This window comes from Ranitomeya imitator, chromosome 4 (assembly GCF_032444005.1).
Source record: "Ranitomeya imitator isolate aRanImi1 chromosome 4, aRanImi1.pri, whole genome shotgun sequence".
In the NCBI taxonomy this organism is placed as follows: Eukaryota; Metazoa; Chordata; class Amphibia; order Anura; family Dendrobatidae; genus Ranitomeya; species Ranitomeya imitator.
In genome coordinates this window covers 2,144,613-2,165,109 of record NC_091285.1, presented here as the reverse complement: position 1 = coordinate 2,165,109, position 20,497 = coordinate 2,144,613, and the positions used below count along the sequence as shown (strand labels likewise).

The 20,497-nt window shown below is 48.7% G+C and overlaps 1 protein-coding gene across 1 annotated transcript in view; it reads left to right on the top strand.

Moving 5' to 3' along the window:
• PLCZ1 (phospholipase C zeta 1) overlaps nucleotides 1-20,497 on the top strand; it is a 115,518-nt gene that overhangs the window by 33,462 nt on the left and 61,559 nt on the right. The window contains exon 8 of the mRNA XM_069762753.1: nucleotides 11,497-11,650. Coding sequence (XP_069618854.1) covers nucleotides 11,497-11,650 — 154 coding nt within the window. The remainder of the gene's footprint in view (nucleotides 1-11,496; nucleotides 11,651-20,497) is intronic.

Genomic DNA, 20,497 nt, shown 5'->3' with positions numbered 1-20,497 from the left:
TCGCCCTGGGCTCCCCTCTGCTCCTCGCCCTGGGCTCCCCTCTGCTCCTCGCCCTGGGCTCCCCTCCACTTTTTGCTCTGGGCTCGACTCCGCTCCGCTCCCTGGGCTCCGCTCCTCGCCCTGGGCTCCCCTCCGCTCCTTGCCCTGGGCTCCCCTCCGCTCCTTGCCCTGGGCTCCCCTCCGCTCCTCGCCCTGGGCTCCCCTCCGCTCCTCGCCCTGGGCTCCCCTCCGCTCCTCGCCCTGGGCTCCCCTCCGCTCCTCGCCCTGGGCTCCCCTCCGCTCCTCGCCCTGGGCTCCCGTCCGCTCCTCGCCCTGGGCTCCCCTCCGCTCCTCGCCCTGGGCTCCCCTCCGCTCCTCGCCCTGGGCTCCCCTCCGCTCCTCGCCCTGCGCTCTTCTCTGCTCCTCGCTTTGCGCTCCTCTCTGCTCCTCGCCCTGCGCTCCTCTCTGCTCCTTGCCCTGGGCTCCCCTCCCCTCCTTGCCCTGTCCTCCGCTCCTCAACCTGTCCTCCCCTCTGCTCCTCACCCTGTCCTCCCCTCCGCTCCTCGCCATGTCCTCCCCTCCGCTCCTCGCCATGTCTTCTCCTCCGCTCCTCGCCATGTCCTCCCCTCCGCTCCTCACCCTGTCCTCCCTTCCACTCCTCGCCCTGTCCTCCCCTCTCCTCCTCGCCCTGTCCAACCTGCTGCTCTTCGCCCTGGACTCCCGTCCACTCCTCATCCTGGGCTCTCCTCAATTATCACCCTGGGCTCCTTTCCGCTCTTTGTCCTGGGCTCCTTTCCGCTCCTCGCCCTGGGTGCCGCTCCTCGCCCTGGGTGCCGCTCCTCACCCTGGGCTCTGCTCCTCACCTCTGCTCCTCATCCTGTACCTCTGCTTCTCCTCACTACACCCTCTCTGCTCCTCATCCTGTACCTCTTTCTCTTACCCACTACACCCTCTCTGCTCCTCTTCTTTACCTCTGCTTCTCACCCACTACACACTGTCTCTGCTCCCCATCCTGTACCTCTGCTTCTCACCCACTACACCCTCTCTGCACCTCATCCTGTACCTCTGCTTCTCATCCACTACACCCTCTCTGCTCCTCATCCTGTACCTCTGCTTTTCACCCACTACAAACCCTCTCTGCTCCGCATTCTGTACCTGATTCTCACCCAGTACACCCTCTCTGCTCCTCTTCCTGTACCTCTGCTTCTCACCCACTACACACCCTCTCTGCTCCTCATCCTGTACCTCTGATTCTCGCCCACTATACCCTCTCTGCTCCCCATCCTGTACCTCTGCTTCTCACCCACTACACCCTCTCTGCTCCTCATTCTGTACCTCTGCTTCTCACCCACTACACCCTCTCTGCTCCTCATCCTGTACCTCTGATTCTCACCTACTACATCCTCTCTGCTCCCCATCCTGTACCTCTGATTCTAACCCACTACACCCTCTCTGCTCCTCATCCTGTACCTCTGATTCTCACCCACTACACCCTCTCTGCTCCTCTTCCTGTACCTCTGCTTCTCACCCACTACACCCTCTCTGCTCCCCATCCTGTACCTCTGATTCTCACCTACTACTCCCTCTCTGCTCCCCATCCTGTATCTCTGATTCTCGCCCACTACACCCTCTCTGCTCCTCATCCTGTACCTCTGCTTCTCACCCACTACACCCTCTCTGCTCCTCATCCTGTACATCTGATTCTCACCCACTACACCCTCTCTGCTCCCCATCCTGTACATCTGATTCTCGCCCACTACACCCTCTCTGCTCCTCATCCTGTACCTCTGCTTCTCACCCACTACACCCTCTCTGCTCCTCATCCTGTACCTTTGATTCTCACCCACTACACCCTCTCTGCTCCCCATCGTGTACCTCTGCTTCTCACCTACTACACCCTCTCTGCTCCCCATCGTGTACCTCTGCTTCTCACCCAATACACTCTCTCTGCTCCCCATCCTGTACCTCTGATTCTCGCCAACTACACCCTCTCTGCTCCTCATCCTGTACCTCTGCTTGTCGCCCCTGACCCCTCCACTTTTCCAGTACTCCTCACCTTCTGCTCCCATCACTTCATTCTCTAATTGCCACGGATTTTTCTTTTTTCGGACAAGTTTACACATTGAGGTCAGTTTACCAATCCTTAGTGAACATGAATCCCGTTAAAACAAACTTTATTATAACGATATATCTAAAAACACACACCAACCCAGTGCTATATGGCAGCAAAAAAAGTCTGCCTAAAAATTGACCAAGGTCTAGCGCATACCCTGCAATAACCTTTCCTGCCCCCTGCCTGGCTGTGGAGGTTGGCACCCTAATAACGATTTTTTGGCGCCCCCACTCAACGTGGACTGACCCTCACTGCCCTATCTCACCCTATCATGCAGGTGGGAAAACAATAATATAAGAACAGAGATGAAGAAAAGCAAAAAAATGGTAAAAAAAAATAAAAAAACACAATATAATGAAATCAGCAAAAAAAGCAGGTGCAGGACAAATGCTGTAATTTTACAGGGATTATTATTATTATTATTATTATTATACAGGGATCCAGCCCTTTTGATAACCAATCAGTAAAACCTGCTAATTTGCAATAGGTATGCTATCAGATATGCCACACAAATTTGATATTTCGGCATGAACTCTTAGCGATTACCCATACCACACATATTTGTATCTTGTAAGCTGCCTGTCTGGTTTGAACACAAGTGTCAATGAGCCGTCCAATACACCCCCTTAAATGGGGCTGACGGCAACAGATATTACCATAGAGTGCTCATACAGATACATTAAGCAATCCCATGGGGTATGGCAATAGCATATGTAATAATGCCCGTCACTTATCAGAACATTCTGCGCCTCAACGCGTTTCCCCGTGGTTCGGTTCATCAGGAGGCCCGTCAGAAACATATCAGATGCCATGATGCCATAGATGAGTAGCAGTTTACCAATCCTGTCATGGAGCCTGATGAGTCTGAGACGGTAAACAGCTCCGTAGACCGGTTGCTTCTCTCCTCCGTAAAATCAGCTCCTTAGTAGAGTGAGCCGGCTCCTCAGGGGCAGGGCTGGTCTTGGGGGGAGGAGCCGCTTCCTGCCAGCGATGTGACGTGAACCTCTGCATCCATCGCTCCATTGAATGTGTGATTGGTCGGTGACTATTATGGGTCTCGCTAATAGCCAATCCCAAATGTGTGTCACATACAGGGCAGAAAATCTGTGTTTTGCGCCAGGATCTCCCCTCGGATCCCTTATGTTTGCCGTCATCTCGCACAGGATAATCTAGCAATTAAAGCCATTTCTAGAATCGCATTAGTGACATTTCCTTTTATAATAATCTGCGGCACACAATCTGCTCATCCTACAGCTTAATCCTGTCTGTTGGGAATTCTACAATGTTCAGCACACAAAAATAGTGCAACTAATAATGGGAAGCATCTGTAATCCAGATATGTGAGAGAATCATATCTGCATATCCTGGGCCACCTGCTTCATGACTATTGTCACGGTTCACACCGTGCTGCCAACGATATGTCAGGGATACCGGGGAAGCTATCTTTATCATCCCCACCACTCACACTAATGTCATGAATCGGGGTTGTTTGGTTGCCCCTGGTTCTTTCTGAAGGGGATTTATCTATATCCCACTTCCCAGTTCCGGTTTGGAACTTGCAGCTCTCTGGCGCCCCCCCTTACCCTCAGGTCAGACAGGGTACTGCACCTAACATAGTAACATAGTAACATAGTTAGTAAGGCCGAAAAAAGACATTTGTCCATCCAGTTCAGCCTATATTCCATCATAATAAATCCCCAGATCTACGTCCTTCTACAGAACCTAATAATTGTATGATACAATATTGTTCTGCTCCAGGAAGACATCCAGGCCTCTCTTGAACCCCTCGACTGAGTTCGCCATCACCACCTCCTCAGGCAAGCAATTCCAGATTCTCACTGCCCTAACAGTAAAGAATCCTCTTCTATGTTGGTGGAAAAACCTTCTCTCCTCCAGACGCAAAGAATGCCCCCTTGTGCCCGTCACCTTCCTTGGTATAAACAGATCCTCAGCGAGATATTTGTATTGTCCCCTTATATACTTATACATGGTTATTAGATCGCCCCTCAGTCGTCTTTTTTCTAGACTAAATAATTCTAATTTCGCTAATCTATCTGGGTATTGTAGTTCTCCCATCCCCTTTATTAATTTTGTTGCCCTCCTTTGTACTCTCTCTAGTTCCATTATATCCTTCCTGAGCACCGGTGCCCAAAACTGGACACAGTACTCCATGTGCGGTCTAACTAGGGATTTGTACAGAGGCAGTATAATGCTCTCATCATGTGTATCCAGACCTCTTTTAATGCACCCCATGATCCTGTTTGCCTTGGCAGCTGCTGCCTGGCACTGGCTGCTCCAGGTAAGTTTATCATTAACTAGGATCCCCAAGTCCTTCTCCCTGTCAGATTTACCCAGTGGTTTCCCGTTCAGTGTGTAATGGTGATATTGATTCCCTCTTCCCATGTGTATAACCTTACATTTATCATTGTTAAACCTCATCTGCCACCTTTCAGCCCAAGTTTCCAACTTATCCAGATCCATCTGTAGCAGAATACTATCTTCTCTTGTATTAACTGCTTTACATAGTTTTGTATCATCTGCAAATATCGATATTTTACTGTGTAAACCTTCTACCAGATCATTAATGAATATGTTGAAGAGAACAGGTCCCAATACCAACCCCTGCGGTACCCCACTGGTCACAGCGACCCAGTTAGAGACTATACCATTTATAACCACCCTCTGCTTTCTATCACTAAGCCAGTTACTAACCCATTTACACACATTTTCCCCCAGACCAAGCATTCTCATTTTGTGTACCAACCTCTTGTGCGGCACGGTATCAAACGCTTTGGAAAAATCGAGATATACCACGTCCAATGACTCACCGTGGTCCAGTCTATAGCTTACCTCTTCATAAAAACTGATTAGATTGGTTTGACAGGAGCGATTTCTCATAAACCCATGCTGATATGGAGTTAAACAGTTATTCTCATTGAGATAATCCAGAATAACATCCCTCAGAAACCCTTCAAATATTTTACCAACAATAGAGGTTAGACTTACTGGCCTATAATTTCCAGGTTCACTTTTAGAGCCCTTTTTGAATATTGGCACCACATTTGCTATGCGCCAGTCCTGCGGAACAGACCCTGTCGCTATAGAGTCCCTAAAAATAAGAAATAATGGTTTATCTATTACATTACTTAGTTCTCTTAGTACTCGTGGGTGTATGCCATCCGGACCCGGAGATTTATCTATTTTAATCTTATTTAGCCGGTTTCGCACCTCTTCTTGGGTTAGATTGGTGACCCTTAATATAGGGTTTTCATTGTTTCTTGGGATTTCACCTAGCATTTCATTTTCCACCGTGAATACCGTGGAGAAGAAGGTGTTTAATATGTTAGCTTTTTCCTCGTCATCTACAACCATTCTTTCCTCACTATTTTTTAAGGGGCCTACATTTTCAGTTTTTATTCTTTTACTATTGATATAGTTGAAGAACAGTTTGGGATTAGTTTTACTCTCCTTAGCAATGTGCTTCTCTGTTTCCTTTTTGGCAGCTTTAATTAGTTTTTTAGATAAAGTATTTTTCGCCCTATAGTTTTTTAGAGCTTCAATGGTGCCATCCTGCTTTAGTAGTGCAAATGCTTTCTTTTTACTGTTAATTGCCTGTCTTACTTCTTTGTTTAGCCACATTGGGTTTTTCCTATTTCTAGTCCTTTTATTCCCACAAGGTATAAACCGCTTACACTGCCTATTTAGGATGTTCTTAAACATTTCCCATTTATTATCTGTATTCTCATTTCTGAGGATATTGTCCCAGTCTACCAGATTAAGGGCATCTCTAAGCTGTTCAAACTTTGCCTTCCTAAAGTTCAATGTTTTTGTGACTCCCTGACAAGTCCCCCTAGTGAAAGACAGGTGAAACTGCACAATATTGTGGTCGCTATTTCCTAAATGCCCGACCACCTGCAGATTTGTTATTCTGTCAGGTCTATTAGATAGTATTAGGTCTAAAAGTGCTGCTCCTCTGGTTGGATTCTGCACCAATTGTGAAAGATAATTTTTCTTGGTTATTAGCAGAAACCTGTTGCCTTTATGGGTTTCACAGGTTTCTGTTTCCCAGTTAATATCCGGGTAGTTAAAGTCCCCCATAACCAGGACCTCATTATGGGTTGCAGCTTCATCTATCTGCTTTAGAAGTAGACTTTCCATGCGTTCTGTTATATTTGGGGGTTTGTAACAGACCCCAATGAGAATTTTGTTACCATTTTTCCCTCCATGAATTTCAACCCATATGGACTCGACATCTTCATTCCCTTCGCTAATATCCTCCCTTAAAGTGGACTTTAGACAAGACTTTACATAGAGACAAACCCCTCCTCCTCTCCGATTTTTACGATCCTTTCTAAACAGACTGTAACCCTGTAAGTTAACTGCCCAGTCATAGCTTTCATCTAACCATGTCTCGGTTATTCCCACTATGTCAAAGTTACCTGTAGATATTTCTGCTTCTAGTTCTTCCATCTTGTTTGTCAGGCTTCTGGCGTTTGCGAGCATGCAGTTTAGAGGATTTTGTTTTGTTCCAATCTCCTCACTGTGGATTGTTTTAGAAATGTTCTTACCTCCCTTCTGAGTATGTTTTCCTGGGTCGTCTTTGTTCGAGTCTAATGTTTTTCTTCCCGTCCCCTCTTCTTCTAGTTTAACGCCCTCCTGATGAGTGTAGCGAGTCTTCTGGCGAATGTGTGTTTCCCAGGTTTGTTGAGGTGTAGTCCGTCTCTGGCGAGGAGTCCATCATACCAGTAATTCACACCGTGGTCCAGGAATCCAAATCCTTGTTGTCTGCACCATCGTCTTAGCCAGTTGTTTGCATCAAGGATCCTGTTCCATCTCCTGGTGCCATGCCCGTCTACTGGAAGGATAGAAGAAAAAACTACCTGTGCATCCAGTTCCTTTACTTTCTTCCCCAACTCTTCAAAGTCCTTGCAGATTGTCGGTAGGTCCTTCCTTGCCGTGTCATTGGTGCCAACATGTATCAGAAGAAATGGGTGGACGTCCTTGGAGCTGAAGAGCTTTGGTATCCTATCGGTCACATCCTTGATCATCGCACCTGGAAGGCAGCATACTTCTCTTGCAGTTATGTCCGGTCTGCAGATGGCTGCTTCGGTGCCTCTCAGTAGTGAGTCTCCCACCACCACCACTCTTCGTTGCCTCTTGGCTGTACTTTTTGCTGTCACTTGTTGCTGTGTGCCCTTTTCTTTTTTGCTTGCTGGTATTGCTTCATTCTTAGGTGTGCCATCTTCATCCTCTACAAAGATTTGATATCGGTTCTTCAGTTGTGTGGTTGGTGATTTCTCCATGGTCTTCTTGCTTCTTTTGGTCACATGCTTCCACTCATCTGCTTTTGGAGGTTCTCTGACACTTTTTGCACCTTCTGTGACCAGTAGAGATGCTTCTGTTCTGTCTAGAAAGTCTTCATTCTCTTTGATGAGTTTCAAAGTTGCTATTCTTTCTTCCAGACCCCGCACCTTTTCTTCTAAAAGGGCCACTAGTCTACACTTCTGACAGGTGAAATTGGATTCTTCTTCTGGTCGATCTGTGAACATGTAGCACATGCTGCAGCTCACCATGTAGGTTGTCACATCTGCCATGTTGCTCCTAGATCCTGCTGACTTGCTGTGTGTTTTCCTTCTTGTGTAATCTACTCAGCCAAGCTCTCTTGCAATAATGTCCTACAGGCAAAAATTCGCCGTAAGGCGCGCGGTTTGGTGATGCTTTCGAAGCAGCTGGTCCCGGCTGTACCCAACGATCTTCTAGCTTAGGGAGACTTCGCTTCTCCCAGAAGGCACCTGGAATATGCAAATTAGCCTCCCGAAGCTTGAATCCCTGGTTTGGTGATGCTTTCGAAGCAGCTGGTCCCGGCTGTACCCAACGATCTTCTAGCTTAGGGAGACTTCGCTTCTCCCAGAAGGCACCTGGAATATGCAAATTAGCCTCCCGAAGCTTGAATCCCTGGTTTGGTGATGCTTTCGAAGCAGCTGGTCCCGGCTGTACCCAACGATCTTCTAGCTTAGGGAGACTTCGCTTCTCCCAGAAGGCACCTGGAATATGCAAATTAGCCTCCTGAAGCTTGAATCCCTGGTTTGGTGATGCTTTCGAAGCAGCTGGTCCCGGCTGTACCCAACGATCTTCTAGCTTAGGGAGACTTCGCTTCTCCCAGAAGGCACCTGGAATATGCAAATTAGCCTCCTGAAGCTTGAATCCCTGGTTTGGTGATGCTTTCGAAGCAGCTGGTCCCGGCTGTACCCAACGATCTTCTAGCTTAGGGAGACTTCGCTTCTCCCAGAAGGCACCTGGAATATGCAAATTAGCCTCCTGAAGCTTGAATCCCTGGTTTGGTGATGCTTTCGAAGCAGCTGGTCCCGGCTGTACCCAACGATCTTCTAGCTTAGGGAGACTTCGCTTCTCCCAGAAGGCACCTGGAATATGCAAATTAGCCTCCTGAAGCTTGAATCCCTGGTTTGGTGATGCTTTCGAAGCAGCTGGTCCCGGCTGTACCCAACGATCTTCTAGCTTAGGGAGACTTCGCTTCTCCCAGAAGGCACCTGGAATATGCAAATTAGCCTCCTGAAGCTTGAATCCCTGGTTTGGTGATGCTTTCGAAGCAGCTGGTCCCGGCTGTACCCAACGATCTTCTAGCTTAGGGAGACTTCGCTTCTCCCAGAAGGCACCTGGAATATGCAAATTAGCCTCCTGAAGCTTGAATCCCTGGTTTGGTGATGCTTTCGAAGCAGCTGGTCCCGGCTGTACCCAACGATCTTCTAGCTTAGGGAGACTTCGCTTCTCCCAGAAGGCACCTGGAATATGCAAATTAGCCTCCTGAAGCTTGAATCCCTGGTTTGGTGATGCTTTCGAAGCAGCTGGTCCCGGCTGTACCCAACGATCTTCTAGCTTAGGGAGACTTCGCTTCTCCCAGAAGGCACCTGGAATATGCAAATTAGCCTCCTGAAGCTTGAATCCCTGGTTTGGTGATGCTTTCGAAGCAGCTGGTCCCGGCTGTACCCAACGATCTTCTAGCTTAGGGAGACTTCGCTTCTCCCAGAAGGCACCTGGAATATGCAAATTAGCCTCCTGAAGCTTGAATCCCTGGTTTGGTGATGCTTTCGAAGCAGCTGGTCCCGGCTGTACCCAACGATCTTCTAGCTTAGGGAGACTTCGCTTCTCCCAGAAGGCACCTGGAATATGCAAATTAGCCTCCTGAAGCTTGAATCCCTGGTTTGGTGATGCTTTCGAAGCAGCTGGTCCCGGCTGTACCCAACGATCTTCTAGCTTAGGGAGACTTCGCTTCTCCCAGAAGGCACCTGGAATATGCAAATTAGCCTCCTGAAGCTTGAATCCCTGGTTTGGTGATGCTTTCGAAGCAGCTGGTCCCGGCTGTACCCAACGATCTTCTAGCTTAGGGAGACTTCGCTTCTCCCAGAAGGCACCTGGAATATGCAAATTAGCCTCCTGAAGCTTGAATCCCTGGTTTGGTGATGCTTTCGAAGCAGCTGGTCCCGGCTGAACCCAACGATCTTCTAGCTTAGGGAGACTTCGCTTCTCCCAGAAGGCACCTGGAATATGCAAATTAGCCTCCTGAAGCTTGAATCCCTGGTTTGGTGATGCTTTCGAAGCAGCTGGTCCCGGCTGTACCCAACGATCTTCTAGCTTAGGGAGACTTCGCTTCTCCCAGAAGGCACCTGGAATATGCAAATTAGCCTCCTGAAGCTTGAATCCCTGGTTTGGTGATGCTTTCGAAGCAGCTGGTCCCGGCTGTACCCAACGATCTTCTAGCTTAGGGAGACTTCGCTTCTCCCAGAAGGCACCTGGAATATGCAAATTAGCCTCCTGAAGCTTGAATCCCTGGTTTGGTGATGCTTTCGAAGCAGCTGGTCCCGGCTGTACCCAACGATCTTCTAGCTTAGGGAGACTTCGCTTCTCCCAGAAGGCACCTGGAATATGCAAATTAGCCTCCTGAAGCTTGAATCCCTGGTTTGGTGATGCTTTCGAAGCAGCTGGTCCCGGCTGTACCCAACGATCTTCTAGCTTAGGGAGACTTCGCTTCTCCCAGAAGGCACCTGGAATATGCAAATTAGCCTCCTGAAGCTTGAATCCCTGGTTTGGTGATGCTTTCGAAGCAGCTGGTCCCGGCTGTACCCAACGATCTTCTAGCTTAGGGAGACTTCGCTTCTCCCAGAAGGCACCTGGAATATGCAAATTAGCCTCCTGAAGCTTGAATCCCTGGTTTGGTGATGCTTTCGAAGCAGCTGGTCCCGGCTGTACCCAACGATCTTCTAGCTTAGGGAGACTTCGCTTCTCCCAGAAGGCACCTGGAATATGCAAATTAGCCTCCTGAAGCTTGAATCCCTAGGATAATTAGTGACCAGAAAGGCTGCCTGCTATGTACTGGCTATTGGGCACACTGCAGCGAAGCGATATAACTGCACCCACTCAGGCGGGAACAATAATTATCAACGCCGTCGTCACTGCAAAGATTCCCAATCGCACAGAACAAGGTATACTGCCACCAGCTCCGATTCCACAAGGGTTAACAGGTCCGGAGCCAACCCAAATCAGTAGCATAATTCACTTCAGAGGAAGCGACAGTTCATTCATAGAGCAGGAAGAGACAGCTAGTAAATGATATATTTTACGCCATAAACAGTTAGGCAGTGTTTACAAAGTATAAAAGATATTACCAAGAAGACAATATAATGTGTACTTTGCCGATTACAAAAAAAATAGGATTAACATTGAATAGAGAACACTTACAGGTCGTTCAGATCATTTCACATCATCATGGCGGCCATGTACTCAGGAGGTACATCCATGTGCATGAGCACAGCTTTGCCGAGCTGTAGTTAGCTTGCTTCCTGGGCCAAGACTAAAACACAACTCAGCAGGCGTAAGATATGCCCTCTCGTCATGACGTCACTAAGTGGGCTGAGTAACGATATGCACTCTTTTCTTAGAATTTACGTTTTTAGAGTCCCCAGACATAGGCATTCCAGGAAGGAGGGAGGGGGTAATGCACCTTGGTCTCCCATTACACTATATAGCAGGGGAGAGGGAGGGTGAGTGTCTTTACAGGATTGGTCGCCTGCAGATTGGTCACCCTGCTCACACATTAGTATCAAGTTGCACAGTGTCTCTGCCATAGGGATTTGTTTGTGGTAGGACCTAATGCAGGGAGGAGAAAAGGGGGGTCAAAGCTGCAGTTTGTGTCTGACATGGTACTTTCTAGAACTAATCTCACATTATGAAATTTCTTACATTAACGTGGCAACTATAACAGCAGCCACCAGGCTGATTCAGTTTAGGGATCAGATTAGGGTCAGTACAGGACAGTAATATGTACTATAATCGGCTCAGATCATTGGTATCAGATCATCACTGCGACTTCCTTGTGTTTCTCTCAGCAGCAGAAGACAATGATGTCCATGCAGCTCTCAGATCTCGTCATTTACACCAAATCTAAGAAGTTCATCAGTTTCCAATATTCCAGAGAAAATCAGAAATTTTATGAGATTAATTCTCTGTCAGAACAGGAAGCGCAGAAACTCGTGCAGAGCTCAGGTACGTCCTTGGTGTTACCCTGACTCCTCTCCTGAGGAAGCGCAGAACTCAGATACCACTTCCCCTGAGAAAGCACAGAACTCAGATACGAGTTCCCCTGGGGAGGCGCAGAACTCAGATACGACTTCCCATCGGAACCTTGCGCAGAGCTCAGGTATGTGTGCGCCTCCTCCACAGCACACGGTCAGCCATGAGATGAAATATGAACGAAATGTAAGTGTTTTTTCAACTTTAATCCCATTTTATTTGTAATTGTACTGTACATACGATACTTGTCTTCTTTATAATATCTTTTTATACTTCTGTAAACACTGCCTACCTTTTTTGGAGTAAAATATATAAAATTTCTAGCTTTGTCTCTCCTTGCTCTATAAAGAACTGTCACGTCCTCTGAAGTGAATTACTCTAAGCCAGCCAGCCTCTGTGTAAACCCCTCATTCCCCCTCCCGCCTGATACTAGCTAAAGCTGGTACAGCCTGTTCCAGAATGCATGGTACGCTATTGTTCTTTTAAAGTTATACATACTGGCACCGATCTGGGCTAGAGATATAAGGATTATATATTCCGGATGTCCATCGAGAGATCTATAGCTCCCTGAAATCGCTAGGAGCCAAACCCAATGATTTGCAAGGAGCGGATTTCTCCATAAGCGGTGTAACGGGGTCTACCAAGCTGGGGTACCTCTTTCAGTACCACCCCGTGTTTCAGGAGGTCCACTCTGCTTAAGGCTGGAGTCTGAATGAAGGACGCTGGCTGGAATTGCTTGGTTACATGGGCGCATATAAAAGATCACTGCTTCTCCACGTATTTCCAGTCTGACAACACTTTACTCACAGGACACAGAATATATCACACAGATACAGAGGGCAGGCCAATAGAAAAGCGGCAGGCCAGACATACATTACAATAGCTGCAGGTGGCCAGTGCCTGCCGTTATTTACTGTGGGAATTACAAAGGTGGGGGGCGGACAAAAGGGGAATATCGTGTCCCCTCTGCTCAGTGGCGCAGTCTGTGGGCTGATGCATTAGGGACATGCATCTCACATGGATCGGCATACACAGTCTGATCCTTAACGGATCGGTTTGGGGATGACCGAAGTTTATGGGGTTGGTTCAAGTTCCGTTTGTAGACTTAGTCCATCGGCGTTACCGTTTTGTTTGCCGGGTCTGTAGTGGATGGTGAAGTCCAGAGGTTGTAGGGCTAAACTCCACCGCAGCAATCTGGTGTTGTCTTCGGAGACCCGATTAAGCCAGACTAGGGGATTATGGTCCATTAGGAGGGAAAACTGTCGTCCATACAAATATGGTTGCAACTTTTTGAGTACCCATACTACCGCCAGGCACTCCTTCTCGATGGCCGCATAGCCATACTTCACGGGGCAGTAGTTTCCGACTCACGTAAGCTACCGGGTGTTCTTGGCCGTCCGGCCCGACTTGGCTCGGTACTGCCCCCAATCCAAACATAGAAGCGTCTGTGTGAACAAGGAAACGTTTAGCTGGATCGGGTGCGGCCAATACAGGGGTATTGGTGAGGGCGTCCTTTAGTTGGCAGAAGGCTTCCTCACACTCTGGGGTCCAGGTTACCTGGCGGGGTTGATTCTGATGGGTCAGATCAGTGAAGGGCTTGGCTACGCTGTTGTAATTGGGAACGAATTTCCTGTAATACCCTGCTGTCCCTAGAAACGCCATGACCTGGGTTTTAGTGCGTGGGGTGGGCCATTTGGCTATGGCCTCAATCTTGGCTGGTTCTGGTCTCTGTTTCCCACTTCCCACCCAATGCCCTAAATACTGAACCTCTGCTTTGCCCACGTGACACTTGTTTGGGTTCAGGGTGATTCTGGCCTTGTGGATCCTGTCCAGTACTGTCTCTAGTTGATTTAGATGCTCTTCCCATGTCGCGCTGTAGATGGCGATGCCGTCCAGGTAGGCACAAGCATAGTCCTGGAGACCATCCAGAAGCCGGTCAGCCAGCCTTTGGAAGGTCGTCGGGGCATTCTTCATCCCGAATGGCATAACTCGAAACTGGAATAAGCCGAACGGGGTGACAAATGCCATCTTGGGAATAGCGTCAGGACTAAGGGGAATCTGCCAGTAGCCTTTGCATAGATCTATGGTGGTCATATACTTTGCCCCTGCCAACCAGTCTAACAACTCATCCACACGCGGCATGGGATATGCATTCGTCACTGTTTTCTCATTGAGCTTACGATAGTCTACACAAAACCGTGTAGTCCCATCCTTCTTGGGCACTAACACTACGGGGGATGCCCAGGGACTATCTGACTCTTCAATGACCCCTAAACGCAACATCTCTTGTATCTCTTGTCGCAGGGGGGGTCTAATCCTGGGTCTCCACCTTGTGTTGTGCCAGGCAAGTGTACCCTGGTCTCCCCGAAAACATCCTTTGTCGCTGCCTCAACAACTCCTCTGCCTGCTGTCTCTCCAGGGGACCTAAGTCTTCACCCAAGTGTACCTGGTCCCATATTTTTAGACTGAGTCCTTTCCCCTAAGACATCAGGCAAGGGAAGTCCGGCTAAATCCTCTGCTTCAGGTGCACAGATGGCCACTACCTCTTCAGGGCGCTCCCGGTAGAGCTTCAGCATATTCACGTGGAACATGCGGATAACCCTGGGGTCGTCACAATCGGCGACATTATAGGTGGTGTCGGCTATTTTCCCCACTACCTGGTAGGGTCCCTGCCATGCAGCTTGGAGCTTGTTCTGCCTAGTGGGCTCTAACACCAGGACCTTCTGCCCTATTTCCAAGGTGCGCTCTCTGGCCCTCCGATCGTACCATACGCGCTGGCGCCGCTGGGCCACCTGCATGTTCCCACGTACAGCCTGGGTCAGCGCATGTAGGCGGTCCCGGAATTCCAGCACATAGGGTACAATAGGTACTCCTTCTATGATGCCCTCCCCTTCCCAGTGTTCTAGCACTAAGTCTAGGGGTCCCCTTACCCATCTCCCGTATACCAGCTCGAATGGGGAGAACCCCGTGGATTCTTGGGGCACCTCCTGATAGGCAAACAGGAGGTGTGGCAAGAATTTCTCCCAGTCCCTGTAGGTCCTGGTAAAAGTCCCAATGAGTTCTTTTAACATCCCGTTAAAGTGTACACACAGCCCATTGGTTTGCGGGTGGTACGGGGCACTTCTAATGGACTTTAGGCCGCACAGCTTCCACAGTTGGTTGGTCACCTCTGCTGTAAACTGTGTACCCTGGACTGAGATAATCTCCCGGGGAAATCCAACCCGTGAGAAAACCTGGAGCAGGGCAGCCGCCACCGTCTCTGCCAGTATGTTAGGTAACGCAACCGCCTCTGGATACCGTGTGGCATAATCTACCACTGTCAATATATACCATTTCCCTGACGGACTGGGTTTGGCTAACGGCCCTATCAGATCGACCGCTACTCGGCTAAATGGTTCCTCCACAATGGGGAGGGGGCGTAATTTGGCCTTGCATCGATCTCCCCTTTTGCCAATGCGCTGGCAACTGTCACAGGTCTGGCAGTACTGACGAACATCATAGGTTACCCCCAGCCAAAAGAAGTTTTGTGTCAGACGATGCCTGGTGTGACTGACGCCGAAGTGCCCGGCCAAGGGTATGTCATGAGAGATTCGCAGTAACTCCTGCCTATACTTCTTGGGAACTACCAGCTGTCGTTTTATAGTGGGGCTTATCCCTGTGTGGTGCTGCTCTGTGATCCGGTAGAGGAGTCCCTGCTTCCATATAAACTGTTCCCCTTCCAGTACCCCTCTCCCCTCCTGTGCCTTCCCACGATATCCCTCCAATGAAGGATCCTCAAGTAACTCCCTCTTAAATTCATCTGGGGTGGCCCAAGAAATGTGTCTGGCTATGGGAATATGTGTAGGGCTGGGATGTCTTACCTGGGCCTCCTCTGAGTGTGATTCCGCCTCCGCAGCTCGAGCTTGTCTCCGGGTGGTCACAGGATATGTCTCAGCCAGAGGGGCAACCGAGAAGGCAGACATTGGCCCCAAGTCATTTCCCAGCAAGACGTCTGCAGGCAAAACCTCCATCAAGCCGACCTCAACAAGGCCATCCCCAACTCCCCAGTTCAGGTGAATCCTGGCAGTGGGCAGTCGATGTATAGCTCCCCCTGCTACATGGACTGCCACTGTCCGGTCCGTCATCTCTTGGTCCCGGATGAGATGAAGCTTCACAAGGGTCAAAGTTGCCCCGGAATCTCTTAGTCCCTGCATACGTTTCCCATTAACCCACACGACCTGTCGATGCTGTTGTCGATTATCTGCCCAGGCTGTCTGCACGGGGTCTACTTCATGCAGCACTTCCTCCATCTCTTCCATCCCTTGGTTAGTCGTAGTCCCCAATGCCGGGTCAGCTTCACCTTGGTAGCAGTGTACAGCAGCCCGGCTGAAGGTAGCTGTTCCCACCTTTGGCCACTGGGTATGCTGAGTCCGGTTGGGACATTGTCTTTGCAGGTGGCCCAGCTGACGGCAGGTGTGGCATCGCGCCCCAGGGGGACTGTGGTAGGCCGGTTTTCTAGCTGGTCCCCCTACAATCTTCGGTGGTTTGGGGCCCTCCAGGTCCATGGGCGGACCCCTAGTGACGATCTTTGATCCGGACAACTGAGGCCTCCTGGCGTCATGATGTTCATCGGTCAGACGAGCAGCTTCCTCAAGAGTCGTTGGCCGCCTGTCCCGAAGCCATTCCTGCGTCTCGGGGTTTAGTCCATTAAAGAATCGTTCTAACAAGAAGAGCTGGAGGACGTCCTCCTTAGTGGTTACTTGGCTCCCTTGTACCCACTGTAGCAGTGGCCGCCGTAATTTAGAGGCCCATTCAGCGTGGGTATCGGTTACTCGTTTTATAAGTCCGCGGAACTTTTGGCGGTATGCCTCTGGTGTCAGCGCATACCGCGACAAGATCACTTCTTTGATCCACTCATAGTCCATACAGTCCTCATCAGGTACCGTGCGATAGGCGTCCGCTCCCCGGCCTGTCAGCTTGCTGGCCAGAATCTGAACCCGTTCCTCCGGCTTCACTTGATGAAGGGCACACTACCGCTCAAAGTCCCGTAGAAAGCCATCAATGTCTTCCTCTGCCTCCCCCAACTGTCGGAAGGCATTATACTGGATCTTTTTGTCGCTTACTGTTCAAGGTACCTGGTCGAAGGCCAGAGCTCCCCCTGCTCGCTGACTCTCCTCTCTCCACTCTGCCATTTCCATCTTGGCCAGCTCCACTTTGGTCCGCTCTGCCATCTCCATCTTGGTTAGCTCTATCCTGGTCCGCTCTGCCATCTCGTTCTTGGTTAGCTCTATCCTGGTCCGCTCGGCCATCTTTTTCTTCAGATCAGTACGCACTTCAGCCATCACCTCTCGTATGATCTCTACTGCAGGGTTTGGGCCATAGACCGCCAGTCTGTTCTTTACCTCCCTCTGGAATTCAGTCTCCTCCACGTTCATATTGGGGGGCGCTGCACTGTCGTGTTCCATGATGGCTGCTATCACATCCGCTTTTGTTTTGTTGCTGGCGATTAACCCTCGGGCTTCCACCAGATCTTTTAATGTAGTCCTCTTTAACTTCTGGTAGTTGTCTTCCATTCATACCTTTCCTCCTGTAGAAGGGGTATCCTATCCCGCTGTCTGCCACCAGTGTAACGGGGTCTACCAAGCTGGGGTACCTCTTTCAGAACCACCCCGTGTTTTCGGAGGTCCACTCTGCTTTTGCTAGATTCTGAATGAAGGACGCTGGCTGGAATTGCTTGGTTACATGGGCGCATATAAAAGATCACTGCTTCTCCACGTATTTCCAGTCTGACAACACTTTACTCACAGGACACAGAGTATATCACACAGATACAGAGGGCAGGCCAATAGAAAAATGGCAGGCCAGACATACATTACAATAGCCGCAGGTGGCCGGAGCCTGCCGATATTTATTGTGGGAATGACAAAGGTGGGGGGGGCGGACAGAAGGGGAATATTGTGTCCCCTCTTCCCAGGGGCGCAGCCTGTGGGCTGATGCATTAGGAACATGCATTTCACATGGAACCTACTAGGCTAGTGTCACATTTGCGTTTAAATCCGCAGCGTTTAAAACGCATCCGCAAGTAGTGGAAAAAACGCATATAAACGCGTACAAACGCAGCGTTTTTTAGACGCATGCGTTGTCGCATGCGGTTAAAAAAACGCCTCGTTTGTACACGTTTACATGCGTTTTTTCCTGCTTTTGCGTTTTTGGTGCGCATGATGAGAAATTTCACAAGAGAAAAATCAAGATAACCAGACACCGCCAATGGGACTGCAGAGGGCGTGTATTATGACGAAACGCGGAACGGTATAATGGCCCCCCAAAAGAAATTCATGAATAGCTGGTTTTTGTTCATTCTACATAGTAACATAGTTAGTAAGGCCGAAAAAAGACATTTGTCCATCCAGTTCAGCCTATATTCCATCATAATAAATCCCCAGATCTACGTCCTTCTACAGAACCTAATAATTGTATGATGCAATATTGTTCTGCTCCAGGAAGACATCCAGGCCTCTCTTGAACCCCTCGACTGAGTTCGCCATCACCACCTCCTCAGGCAAGCAATTCCAGATTCTCACTGCCCTAACAGTAAAGAATCCTCTTCTATGTTGGTGGGAAAACCTTCTCTCCTCCAGACGCAAAGAATGCCCCCTTGTGCCCGTCACCTTCCTTGGTATAAACAGATCCTCAGCGAGATATTTGTACTGTCCCCTTATATACTTAGACATGGTTATTAGATCGCCCCTCAGTCGTCTTTTTTCTAGACTAAATAATCCTAATTTTGCTAATCTATCTGGGTATTGAAGTTCTCTTGTCCCCTTTATTAATTTTGTTGCCCTCCTTTGTACTCTCTCTAGTTCCATTATATCCTTCCTGAGCACCGGTGCCCAAAACTGGACACAGTACTCCATGTGCCGTCTAACTAGGGATTTGTACAGAGGCAGTATAATGCTCTCATCATGTGTATCCAGACCTCTTTTAATGCACCCCATGATCCTGTTTGCCTTGGCAGCTGCTGCCTGGCACTGGCTGCTCCAGGTAAGTTTATCATTAACTAGGATCCCCAAGTCCTTCTCCCTGTCAGATTTACCCAGTGGTTTCCCGTTCAGTGTGTAATGGTGATATTGATTCCTTCTTCCCATGTGTATAACCTTACATTTATCATTGTGAGGCCGGCTTCACACTTGCGAGTTTTACGGACGTAAGAGCGCAGAAACTACGTCCGTAAAACTCGCAAAAAATACGGCACAATTATTCTCTATGCCCCTGCTCCTATCTGCCGTATTTTACTGATCACTATTATACGGCTTTCTACGGCCGTACAAAATCGCAGCATGCTGCGTTTGTCACCGTACTGCGCAAGAAATACGCCAATGAAAGTCTATGGAAGCGTGAAAAATACGGATTACACACGGACAAGCAGTGTGACTTGCGAGAAATACGCAGCGGTGTTAGAGAGAAAAGCCGGCAATTCAGTGCGGTGTACAGTAAAATCACACTGACAGCTTACAGTAGAATAGGTAGAATAAATGTGTACACATAGAATAGGTATATATATATATATGTCAGTAGACACATATATATGTATATATATTAATATTTATTCCAGCGCTATACAGCTTGAAAGCCGGTAATTCAATTACCGGCTTTTTCTTTCTCCTTCCTAAAACCCGACATGATTTGAGACATAGTTTACATACAGTAAACCATGTCTTCTCTCCATTTTTTTTGCAGATTCCACACTACTAATGTCAGTAGTGTGTATCTGCAAAATTTGGCCGTTCTAGCTCTTAAAATAAAGGGTTAAATGGCGGAAAAAATTGGAGTGGGCTCCCGCGCAATTTTCTCCGCCAGAGTAGTAAAGCCAGTGACTGAGGGCAGATATTAATAGCCTGGAGAGGGTCCACGGTTATTGGCCCCCCCCTGGCTAAAAACATCTGCCCCCAGCCACCCCAGAAAAGGCACATCTGGAAGATGCGCCTATTCTGGCACTTGGCCACTCTCTTCCCACTCCCGTGTAGCGGTGGGATATGGGGTAATGAAGGGTTAAAGCTCCCAGGCTTTCTAGGAAAGTTCCCACGATCTATGAACATCCAGCAGAGGGCGCCTCACCGCAAATGAAGCTAAATATAGCTCATTGATCTATATTTAGCCTCATTCCCCGGGGTTTTGCAGCGAGGAGTAGCATTGCGTTAGCAAAGCTCCTTGCTGCAAAATGTTTTAACCCCTTCAGAAGGATTTACATCGTTGGACTTTACAGATCTGCGGAGAGTAAGGATATTGGTGGTTTATTATGTTTTTTTACTTACAGAACGAGGGTCTTCAGTGACTGGATTGGGCGTAGAATAAAATACTCCAACAACCATTGTTTTTATTTCATTAAAATAATTTTAAATAATGTGTTTGTGTTTTATTTAACCCTTTACTACAATTGGATTAATAATGGATAGGTTTCATAATTGACGCCTCTCCATTATTAATTTGGCTTAATGTCACCTTACAATAGCAAGGTGGCATTAACCCTTCATTACCCCATATCCCACCGCTACACAGGAATGGGAAGAGAGGGGCCAAGTGCCAGAATAGGCGCATCTTCCAGATGTGCCTTTTCTGGGGTGGCTGGGGGCAGATATTTTTAGCCAGGGGGGGGCCAATAACCATGGACCCTCTCCAGGCTATTAATATCTGCCCTCAGTCACTGGCTTTACTACTCTGGCGGAGAAAATTGCGCGGGAGCCCACGCCAATTTTTTCCGCCATTTAACCCTTTATTTTAAGAGCTAGAACGGCCAAATTTTGCAGATACACACTACTGACATTAGTAGTGTGGAATCTGCAA